The sequence below is a fragment of the Dermacentor albipictus genome, chromosome 1 (assembly GCF_038994185.2).
Source record: "Dermacentor albipictus isolate Rhodes 1998 colony chromosome 1, USDA_Dalb.pri_finalv2, whole genome shotgun sequence".
NCBI lineage: Eukaryota > Metazoa > Arthropoda > Arachnida > Ixodida > Ixodidae > Dermacentor > Dermacentor albipictus.
This window is the reverse complement of record NC_091821.1, coordinates 41,454,818-41,467,176: the sequence shown is the minus strand read 5'-3', so window position 1 is coordinate 41,467,176 and position 12,359 is coordinate 41,454,818. Positions and strand designations below refer to the sequence as shown.

General features: G+C 45.9%; 1 protein-coding gene across 2 annotated transcripts in view; it reads right to left on the bottom strand.

The window, feature by feature from the left end:
• Positions 1–12,359, bottom strand: part of LOC135906625 (WD repeat-containing protein 46) — a 94,907-nt gene that overhangs the window by 601 nt on the left and 81,947 nt on the right. For both annotated transcript variants that reach the window (XM_065438110.1, XM_065438101.2), the window contains exons 10-11: positions 1,295–1,389; positions 1,070–1,165 (exon numbers count right to left, since the gene is read on the bottom strand). In XM_065438110.1, coding sequence (XP_065294182.1) covers positions 1,070–1,165; positions 1,295–1,389 — 191 coding nt within the window. The remainder of the gene's footprint in view (positions 1–1,069; positions 1,166–1,294; positions 1,390–12,359) is intronic.

Below are 12,359 nucleotides of genomic sequence, written 5' to 3'. Positions count from 1 at the left end.
TTTTCTAGTGAAACTCTGGAAGTTTCATTTGAAGGTCACCATGGCTGAAGAGATGGCAATGGGAGACCATTTGTCAGACTACTTAAGAGTCTCCCCGATTTGCTATTCCGGACTGCATGAGATGGCACTTACACCAATGCTTGGCTGAAAGGAGAATCTCGGGCAGTCGAGAACAGCAAATCAAAGAGATCATTAGTGAACACAATTGCAACAAAGAGCTTAGCCAAGTTAGGCTTTCTTGCGACTTTGTAAAACATTACACATGTAGCTATTTTCAGTGCTCTAATGAAAAACTGATTGCATAAGAACACATGACATTCACGCAGCTTGACCTCTTGTCTGCACACATATACACTGTAAATGTTATTCAAAAGTGCTTGCAATGAAGCACAAGTGATACAACTGTAGAGAATATGCCCCTTGTGGACATTTAAATTTCCAAACTTTGTATTTCTTTCACAGGCTTTCAATTTATAGCACTGTTTTGTGAGAAATTGTATGTGGCATTTTACACATTTATTTTCAAGAACATCAACACCCCCTGGTTTCTGACTTCATCGCATTTGTTCCCCCTGCAATACCTGTCCTCTTGCAGCATGTGGGGCAGATGCTTCCGCTAGTTTTCTATGGCAGTATAGAGAAGCTTTGTGACCACTAAATGTAATGGACTTGCTGGTTGCCCCTACCTCATTATGGTCGACATGCTTTGCCTAAAACTATTTGCAACTCGTGTTCATAGTTTCTTTACAATCGGACAAGTCTTGGCATTCGGAAGTCTTCTATTTTTTAAAGCAGCATGTTAAGATCTCGAACAGTTGCTAGGAACAGTCACTTCCCCAGGGGTTCCAGACAGTTCGACAACCCTGCCCGGTCTAGCACAGCTTATTCCACCAAGAACAGAATAAGTTACATCAAGGCACTGGCAGAACTAGGCTGTAGTGCCTGAAGTAACACACCCTAACACACTTGTAGTGCTGGCAAGCACTGTGAAGCTAATCTGCCTTTGGCCGGCTGCAGGCAGTACAAACTAATCTTAAAAGGAAGCTCCTTTTAAATAACCTTGACATACCAATTTCTTGTTCGATTCGTCCACTTTTGCTTGCATCCTTTCAACGTTCACCTGGCCAAGGCGCTTGGGGTCTAAGCAGATGAGCTCTGGTGGCACCTGAAACCAATATATTTGATATGACAACAATGCACCTGTGACAATTGCCCTAGTTTATCCAAACAAGCCTAGAGAGTGCTAAATGGTGATAGTTATGGGAAATTTTAAGATATCAAGAGAAAAACATACTTTCTCTAGGAGAGCCTTTACTTCCATTTCTCTTCGTTGCTGCTTCGTCATGTATGGGTTGCTTTCAAGTGCATCAAAGTTTGGCTCTCCAGAGCCTGAAAACAATCACACAAATAACCATATCATTAGGAATAAACTGAATTAGCTCTTTTGCTAACACATTGTTAACAATACCTTTTTCTCGACCAATTTTTATAAATCTCCATGACAGGTAGTACATATTAAATGCAATGCTGACTTAGCAGCTTGGTTGTATGAAGAGGGAGGTATGCATAATATATCACAATTATCATACAGCTAATTAGCAAAATGTCACTAACATTTAGAATATGGCACGTTTACATCAATTTTAGAAATTGTCCCAAATATTTAGTGCTGAAAGAATTTTGTAGAGCAATTGTGCATCAAGATATCCATCAAGAAACTTCAAAATTTCGCCAACGGCTGAAACAGCAGCCAGCCCATATCAAGCGACAGCTGGCCGGCAGCTCCACAGCAGCCAAGGAGGTGAAAAGATGTTAGTTAATTCGTGTTTAATGGCGCAAAAGCGACTAAGGCCATGCTGCGCCAGTCACAGGACAGTACAAGGTACAATGCTATGGCAGCAATAGCTGCGTTACCTTCAAGTCGATGTAAATACCCAGTTTCATCTAAAAACTTGAACAAGTCAATGAATGGCACTAGCGGCTCGTCGCCCAATATTAAGGCAGGGTGTAAAGGTACGTATATGCAAGCGATACAAATTGTTGAAATGTCTCCGCCTCTGTGTTTCAGTATGTGGACATGACATAAGGATGTGGTTTACTGTAAGCAATTCATGACATTTCTTGCAAGTTGGTAGGTTTTCTTTTCGAAATAAAAAATTGTGTGTTAGATGCGTGTGTCCTATTTTAAGTCAACATAACATAACTTCATAGAACCGTTCTTGGTGACTGCATAATTTCCACTCGCCAAGCAGGGGTTTAGTCGTATGTTATTTATGCACGAGTTCCATTCATGTTGCCATTTTGATGCTAGGGCCTTGTGAGTTATGCTTTTGTGCGCTGCCATGGATGCACTTCTATCTGCTGCTTCATTCCCTGGTATGCCAACATGGCTTGGGACCCAGCAGAATCATATTGTTCCTCCATATTTCTTATTAAAGACCATGTTTAAGTTATCGCCAAGCGGGGGTTCAGAAGCGGAATTTAAGTTTAGAGCTCTAAGGGCACTTAATGAATTCGTATAAATAACAGCATTCTTCTGCTTGTCGGTAGTAATTTTCTTAACCGCCATCCATATTGCATAAACTTCGGCGGTAAAGACTGAAGAAAAATTATTTATCCGAATGCTATTTTCCCAATTTTTCGTTATGATCCCGACACCTACGTACTCCTATGTTTTAGAGCCGTAGGTGTAAAATTCCGTGTAGTTTTTATATTTTTCTTGAATAGTTCAGAACTCTTGTATTATGTGTTCTTGTGGAATGTCTTTTTTCTTTAGATGTGTTAGTGCCCAGTCACATAGCTGTTTAAAATTGCACTACTGGGGCAATCTTGGTGGCCTTTCAGCAACCTGCAGGACTTCATGAGGAACATCATATGTCTGACAGTATTCTTCGTGTCATAAGTGGCCGAATCATGTTCGGCTTATTTGTGTAGTGTACCCACGATTTGCACTGTGTTACAATGTATCATATATGTTGTGGTGATGACCGAACTCTCAGTACATAGCAAAGTGTAAGTAGTGCTCTGCGGTGCTGTAAGGAAGGCTCATTGTAGTCAATGTATAAACTTTGGACAACGATGTTCTGTAGGCACCGCTCGCCAGTCGTAGGCCGAGATTACGAACTGGATCAAGTCGTTTAATGTAGGACTGCCTAGATGCACCATAAACTACACTACCGTAGTCGAGGATGCTATGTACAAGGGACCGGTATATACATACTAGTAGACATGTTCGGTCAGATCCCCAGTGCTTGTGCGATAAAAGCTTGAGGATATTTAGTGCTTTATGTGCTTTAATTTTAGCTGTGTTAATGTGGGCCAGGAATTTCAGTTTTGTGTCCAAAGTTACGGCTAAAAATTTGTAGTACTGTGACTGGCAGTGTTGTACCCTCCAATGTGAGAACTGGACTGCAGTGTAACCCTCACTTCTGGGAAAAGAGAACTAACAGTTTTGGGTGTTGAAAACTGGAAACCATTTTTGTCAGCCCATTGTGCAAGATTATTTATCGTTATTTGTAGTTGTCTTTCGCAGGTGGGTAAGTTTGAGGCATGGCAAGCCACTTGCAAATCGTCAACATATATTGATGCAAAACAGATGATAGGATGATCTTATTAATAGAGTTAATTTTGACTATGAAGGGTGTTTGCTCAGAATGCAACCTTGTGGAACGCCATTTTCTTGTGTAAATGTGCGTGAAAGTATTGTGCCGAGATGTACTTGAAATGCTCTATTTGATACGAAATCATGGACAATTTAGCATTATGCCGCGAATTGCCACGTCAGCCAGGTCCCTCAAAATTCCATAATGCCACGTGGTATCATATGCTTTTTCTAAATCGAAGAAAACTGCGAGACAGTGTTGTTTGTGTAGAAACGCATTACACATTTTATGTTTTAGTCGTACAAGGTGGTCAGTTGTCAAGCAGCCCTTTCTGCATCCGCACTGGTGCATGTCTATTAGGCTTCTTGATTCAAGGATGAATGAGTCTTATGTTTATGATACTTTCATAGGATTTGGCTAGACAACTTGTTAGTGCAATGGGTCTGTAGCTGCTTGGGGATGTCGTGAGTTTACCCGATTTCAGAAAAGGCACTACTACTGCATTTTCCCAATCTGTAGGCATTACTCCCGACTCCCATATCTTATCAAAAAATTTAAGTGCCTCTACCGATGCTTGAGCTAGGTGTGCCAGCATTGTGTAGTGGACACAGTCAAGACGTGTCGCCGTTTTTTTACCAGCAGAGAGAACTCTGTTCAATTCTTGTACTGTGAGGACGTTATTATAAAGTTCATTCGAAGCCCCAGTACTGGACAGTCTCTGTTTCTCAGCCGACTCTTTATATTTTAAGAATGCATTTGAATAGTTTGCTGAGCTGGAGATGTAACAGTGTTCGCCTAATAAGTCGGCCTGGTCCTGTAGTGTTGTTTGTGTGGCTGGGCATGTAAATAGTGGTATTGTGTATGATGAGTACTCTCCTTTAAATTTCTTCTCCTGCTCCCACATTCGTTTTGGTGTGACTATACTATTAATTGAATTATGTATTTTTGCCATGATGATTTCTCCGCCTTTCTTCTAATAAATCGTGCTTTGGCTGTGGCCTGTTTGAAATTTAAAATACTGCTATAAGTGGGGTACCTCCATAGAATTCCCCAGGCCTTATTTTGTTCTTTTTTTGGCTTCAGTACACTCGTTTGTCCACCAGGGATTTAGGTTTTTGCGCACAATACTGGATGACTGGGGTATTGCCTTTTCTGCAGCTGAGATTGTAACCTCAGTGATTTTTTTTTTGTTAAGTTCATCAACACTTAGCTCTGGCGAAAAGACAACTTCCAGTTTTCCGTTCTCCATAAAAACAGGCCAGTCAGCTAAGTGTAATTTCCACCGGTGTGGTCTAGTTACTAAGGTTTGTGGTGATGAAAGGAGTTTGATGACTGTGGGTAAGTCATCACTACCACATGAAGTGTTGAGGGCTTCCCATTTAAGATCATTAAAAAGAGATGGTGAGCAAAAAGCTAAATCTAAACAACTAAAAGTGCAAGAAGTCAGTGAAAAGTAGGTCGGTGCACCTGAGTTTATATAAAGCAGATGTCATTGGACAGAATAAAATCTTCAACCAGCTGCCCTCTTTGGTCAATTTTGATACTGCCCCAAAGAGTACAGTAAGCATTAAAATCCCCTACTAAAGCAAATGGCTCCGGTAACTGATATGTTAAATTTTCTAAGTGTCTAGTAGTAAAATGGGTGTGGGGTGGAATATGTACAATGAACAAATAGTGATGGTTTCGCGAGACAGAATGGCGATGGCTACAGCCTCAAAAGATGTACTCAATTGGACATTTCGTGTAGGAGTGCCGCCCTGCTCGACAATAGCGACTCCTCCTGACAAGCGGCTGGAACACTTGCGGTCCCTTCGGACAACAGTGACACCTTTGAGAATTTGACTATTTTTCTGACCGAGATTCATTTCCTGATGACACACTGCAACTGGCAAAGAGGTGTTGATGACGTCTTTGATGTCACCTGTGTTTTGTATAAGACCTCTGCAATTCCAGTGTACAATGAAAGCCATGGTTGTGAAATGAAAAGTGTAAGGATGTGTGTAAGCTCAAAAATTAAAGGTGACATGCGATAGGGAATAATATGTTTGATGGATGGTAACCATTCAGGTTGCCTGTCCCTTTTTCAGCGCAGTTATAAGAAGCTTGTCTTTCTTAGAGCGCTTCGAAGAACGCTGTTCCTTTGGCGTCGATGATGCCGGGGTTTTCGCGTCGACCTCCATCGCCTTCTCTGAGGCGCTGGATGGTAGAGAGCTAGGCGCCGAGACACGTGTCTCGGGCCTTGGCGTTCGGTTTAGTCTTGGGACCTGCGGAACAGCTGCCTGCAGGGCCATCTTGGATGATGGTGGAGCAGCACTAGCTGCTGCCACTAAGGGGGCGGCTGCGGTTGCTACGGGACCACTGAGTGTGAGCCCTGTAGACTCCCAAGACCAATGTGGGTGCTGTCTCCTGCCATGCCACATTAGCATAAGTTGTTTGAGGTAAGACTGAAAACTTCTTCGCTTCGAAAAATGAAATCTTCTCTTTTACTGTTGGGGCAATCACCTCTTTCTCCTTTTTTCCAACAGGGCCATGATCGTGAATATACTGGATGATCCCCTTTGCAGTTTACACAGCATGGGGAAGCGTTACAGTTTTCAGATGGATGGTCGTTGGCACTGCATTTCGCGCATGTTTCTTTGCCTCTACATGATTGTGATGCATGGCAGAACCTCTGGCACTTGAAACACCGCCTCGGGATCGGTATGTGTGGTCTCACATTGACCATTAGATATCCTGCATCAAGAGAGGTGGGGAGATTGCAAGTACTAAATGTAAGAATCACATGTTTAGGGGGGAGTTGTTCATCGTTTCTTCGGATTGTAATTTTTTGAACTTTGATAACATTTTGTTCTTAGAACCCCTCGTCACTCAAGTTGAGAAAATCTTTCTCCGAGATAACGCCCCTGCAGGTGTTTAGGGAGCGATACAGCTTTTGCACTTGTTCTTTACTTCTGAGTTCTATTAGCAGGTCTCCACTGGTTATTTTCGAGGCTTTGTATTCTTTACCAATTTTTTCTACAAGGCATTTCGCCACCAAGAAAGGGGATAGCTTATGCATACTTGTTGTTCCTTCACTATGCAGGACATGGTAATGTGGGAAGTTGTCTAGGTCGGTTCGGAGGGTGAATTGAAAAAGTGCATTGGTGCTACCTCTTTTCAGAGGCCGATCTGAAAGTTGCGGGAATGCTTCCGTCATTGGATGCTTTCAAAAAATTGGAGGACACTTAAGCTTCGCCTTCAAGAGTGGAACGCGACAGCGTTCCCGTCGACCCACCAAGGGGTGTAAGACAATGGGCTACAGGGCAGCCATCACTTACGAGGCGCCCCGCATCGGACGCGGTGAGCGTTGAGCCATATGGCAACGCGGCGTTCGGCGCAGCAACGAAACGTGCGCCTGAGCAAGCGGAACGAACCAAAGAACTCGGTATCTCGGAGGGGGAAATGATGCACGCCAGCCAAACGTCGTGATCGGCACGGGCAGAGAGATAGACAGATAGCGATCTAAAGAAAGGAAAGACGCTTGATTCTGCAGAGGGAGCAAGGCGAAGCGTTGTCAGGGGAGAGAGAGTCTGGGCCGCGACCCGCCTCGCACCGGCCCTCGCACAGCTCCAATGCGTGCGTGGCGTGCCATCTGTCGGGGCAGTGCCGTACATGAAGAGGAGGGGGTCTTCTGTGTTTGCCGCAAGATGGCTCTGCATGTGCGGAAAGCGCAGAAGAAATGCAGCAGACAGCACTTCGCTACTCGTGTAATTGCGACTTCTGTAAGTTATATGTTCATAATTACCGATATACATCGCAGTGTAACTTTCCATGGCTCGTTTCGAAGGCAACAGCGCATTCACTAGAGGCGCATTTGTACCGCTTTGAAGCATTGAACTCGTGGCTGAGTGGTAGCGTCTCCGTCTCACACTCCGGAGACCCTGGTTCGATTCCCACCCAGCCCATCTTGGAAGTTGCTCTTTATTTATGAAGTGCCTGCCGTGATTTGTCGCTCACGGCCAACACCGCGGACGCCGACACCGGCTTTTCTGCGACACGTGCTCCTTAACGCTATCGCGTTAAAATTCGGCGGCGGTGGTAGCCACCCACCACCGAGCCCAACAAGGCGACACTACAGGTTCCAAAGAACCTGCAGACGCCAGCTATACACTGCGACTTTAACCTAATGTATATACCCAAGGCTGAATATATTACACACGGTTAACCCTTGCCGCCCGTAAATTCGGAAGTAAGAATAAGCGAGTAGAAGACAGGAAAGATTGAAAGTAAGAGAGAAAGGAAAAGATTGAAGAGGGGGACAGGAAAAGGCAACTGCCAATTTACCCCGGGTGGGTCATTCCGGGGGTGCCGTCTATCTGAAGCAGAGGCCAAAGAGGTGTGTTGCCTCCACCCAGGGGCCTGGAAGGTCTCAACACTGGGCATCGGCTCAAGCCCCAGGATCCCCCTTTCCCCAGACACAGCTAAGCCACACATGGCTACATGCGGGAGGGTCCAACCCTCATGTGCTTGGGTATGTGGTGTCGCAACACACCAAACGCCTGCTAACGCAGACACCCCTGCGGGGGGAGGTTAAAAGACCTGGAGCACATTCTGCTTGTGTCGCCATGCATGACTCTAACCAAAATGTTCAGAGCCACATACTCTAACTGCAAGACCATTTTTTTCTTTATTATGCTCGAAGGATGGTTCAGGGACCTTTTACAAGAATATTTTTAAGGGAAGGGGTATTCAAATAGTGAAATTTCTAAATCGAATCAAATATGAATGTTCAAGAAAAACAATGTTCAAATATCAAGTCATATGTAGAATATTTTCTTGCTTCCAGGCAAACACAATTACAGTAAAACTTTGATTTTTCAGGTTTCACAGGAACGGCAAAGGTGCCCAAGTTAACCTAATGTCAATTGTGAGGAGAGAGTGGCAGCGCAAGTGGACCAAGAGCTCTAGGTGTAACTCCCAAGGGAAGGACCAGTGGCATGAGTGCAGCGGCGAGATTGGAAGGAAGACGCGCGTGGCGCGATGTGTAGTGTGGTGTGCACGAACGGACGGCATGGTGGGAAAGTCACAGAGTGCGATAATAAAGTGAAGTGTAGCTGTTCGTGTAAGCACCCCGTCCCTGGCTCGCAACAACTAAGAGTGTTTGTATCTGGAAAACCTGTCTATCGACTTGTTCCGATAGCTCCTGTGTTAAAGGGGGGAAAGAGAAATATGAATGTTGCTTCCTTGTGTCTAAGTTATGTGCATCCCATGAATCCTATCTTTCCTTGTAGTAAAAATTCAGTTAAAGTCTAGTGTTCTGTCTTGTGTGCTTCTCGCTGTCGTCCAATGTCTTTCTTACGCTAGTTAATGTTGTCTCAAGTCTGGTAATAAGCACCAACTAGCGCAACTGTCTTCTCCAATAAAGTGAATGTTTGTGATGGACGTGTTGGCCTGTCATTGTTCGTAACGCGATAATATACCTTTTTGGAAAAGCCAGGGCGATCTGTGGTGCCTGAGAAATCATGGAAATTTTGAGGGTCAGTTTCTGGTTTTGTCCTTCCGGTAGAGTGGGTTTTTCACCACCGAGCCGCTTGGGGCATACTGCACCGGCATCAAAAAAGCACGAAAAGCTCGCTACGATCTGGCATAAATCCTGCATGTGGTTTTGTATCATATATGCTTTGGCTTGCCGCACATGACAATTCAAGGCACAAAAGACACGGACTCTCCACCCAAATCCAAATTCCCATATATATTCATATTCATATTACTTCATATTATTACGATATCATCGAGAGATGCTCAAAAGACAAGCCGCCGCGAGAACGACAAAGTGGGTCTGTGCCCTTGGCGCGAGCGAGTGTTGGCCTGGCTATCTGGCTCCAGTGGAAATAGCCTGCAGATAGCTTCTTCCGTCTGCGTCTTTCCACACGTAACATTCTGGTGAAGGTTAGCGATCTCCGTCCTCACCACATAACTCCGAAGTGGTCGGCACATCGAGCTTGTCACCATGCCTCCCAGTGACGAGACCGCCGCTGCTACCTCGACGACGTCATCGTCTTCTCACCAACGTTCGACACTCACCTTGAGCATCTAACAACTATACTTGATGTATTTCGAAAGGCGAAGCTGCAACTTAACTCGTCCAAATGTCGTTTTGGCCACCACCTAATTACTGTTCTGGGCCACCTCGTTGATGCTTCCGGAGTACAGCCTGATCCCGGCAAAACTCGCACTGTCCGAAACTTCCTCGTTCTGAAGACAGCCACAGACGTTCGAAATTTTGTAGGGCTATGCTCATACTTTCGTCGTTTTGTTCAAAATTTTGCGGCGATTGCCAGACCCCTCACTAATCTTTTGAAGAAAGGCGTACAATTCATGGGATACTTCAGAAGCTGCCGCCTTCTCTTGTTTCGCCACTCTTCTCATCTCAGCACCTATTCTCGCCCACTTCGACCCTGATGCCCATACAGAATTGTGTACAGATGCCAGCTGTCATGGCGTAGGTGCCGTGTTAGCCCAGTGTCAGTGTGGCCAGGATCGCGTTATCGCTTATGCGAACCATCTCCTATTCCATTACGGGACGAAAATGCCTTGCTGTTGTTTGGGCGGTTGCGAAGTTCCGTCCTTACCTTCACGGTCGCCCTTTTTCCGTAGTCACTGACCATCATGCTCTCTGCTGGCTCTCATCCCTAAAAGATCCTACAGGCAGTCTTGGTCGATGGGCTTTGAGACTACAAGAATTTTTGTATTCCGTGGTCTACAAGTCTGCCGCCTGCACCAAGACTCTGACAGCTTGTCGCGTTACCCTGTTGACGACCCTGACTCCTCCAATATTACCAGTGCTGCTTGTGTATTCTCTGTGTCGCAGCTGCTTCATTTCACCAACGAGCAACGTCGTGACGCCTACATCAGAGCACTCATCGACCGTTTTGAACATTCTCTGTCCGATGCCACTCTACACCTCTTCGTCCTCCGCAACGGTACTCTGCACCGTCGTAACCTCCATCCGGATGGCTCTGAGTTCCTACTTGTCATACCTAAACACCTCCACTCAACCGTTCTAGAAGAGCTCCACGACGCACCAACGGCAGGACACCTCGGCGTATCTCGAACCTGTGACCGTGTACGGCGCCGTTTTTTCTGGCCGGGCCTTGCCCGTTCTGTACGACGTTACGTCGCCGCTTGTGAACTTTGCCAACGATGCAAGAAGCCTTCCCAGCACCCCGCTGGTTACCTGCAGCCGCTCGACATCCCTGCCGAGCCCTTCCATCGTGTCGGCTTAGACCTTCTCGGCCCATTTCTGGAATCTACATCAGGAAACAAGTGGGTTGTAGTCGTGGCAGACTACGTGACCTGCTTGCTATGTCGTAACCCGCGCTCTTCCGACCAGTTGTGCAACTGAAGTTGCGGACTTCCTCCTACATGATCTTTTGATGCATGGTGCTCGGCGTCAATTGCTAACAGACCATGGCGGCACGTTTTTGGTCAAAGTCATTGACGACACCATGCATGCCTGCTCAATACAGCATAAATTTACCACCTCCTACCACCCTCAAACGAATGGCCTCACTGAGCGTTTGAACCGCACCCTTACAGACATGCTATCCAAGTATGTTTCAGACGACCACCGTGACTGGGACCTGGCTCTACCTTACACTGCCTTCGCGTACAACTCTTCCCGTCTCGAAACTGCTGGCTTTTCCCCATTTTACCTCTTGTATGGCAGAGAACTGATGCTACCACTGGACACTGTGCTTCCGTCTACCACAGCTTCAACTAGCGATTATGCCAGTGATGCAATTGCCCATGCTGACCATGCTCGCCAACTTGCACATGCTCGTCTACACGTGTCTCAAGACAAACAGAAACAACGCTATGACCTCCGTCACCGTGATGTCCATTTTGTGCGCGGCACCCTAGTGCTGCTTTGGTCACCATCGCATAAAGTTGGCCTTTGTGAAAAACTGCTTACCTGTTACACAGGCCCATATCGCGTGCTCCGCCAAGTGACCGATGTCGCCTATGAAATCATTCTAGCCATGTGCACTACGTCCCTTGCTGTGACAACCAGTGAAATGGTCCACGTCGCCCAACCCAAGCCCTACAACTCTCCATGCGCCTTGGATATTTAACAGCACCGTGACGGTGCTTTTGCCGCCGGGGGGGGGGGGGGGGGGAAGGGTGGTAGTATTACAATATCATCGAGAGATGCTCAAGAGACGAGCCGCCGCGAGAACGACAATGAAGTGGGTCTGTGCCCTTGGCGCAAACGAGTGTTGGCCTGGCTGTCTGGCTCCAGTGTAAATAGCCTGCAAATAGCCTCTTTCTTCTGTTAACACATGTAACAATATTCTCATCAAGGAGTAAAACAAACGAAGATCTTTGCAGGACACTGGTTTGTTTTACGCGAACATCGTCAATAAATGCACACTTACGAGAGTGACAAACAACTCACAATGATGTGCACTCCACTGACATCCACCATAAGAGCCACTAGGCCTAACTCACAATGCTGCAGCTCCAGCCAACGGCACTTGCAATTTTTTCAAACACAATCAACACTTGTACAATTATGCTGCACATAAATAAATAGAGTTAGTTTTCTTGGCACCGCTAGTTTGAAGAGCAAATGTGCAAGCTAAGCGAGCCACCTCGCTGAGACGGTTGGTGTGATGCTGCCCAGCTGCGAAATGACCTCGGATCAGGGTTCCCGATCTCGCCAGTGGTTTAGGAGCAGCAGCTAGCTATGAGCAAAGCCAAGGTTTTATACCCATA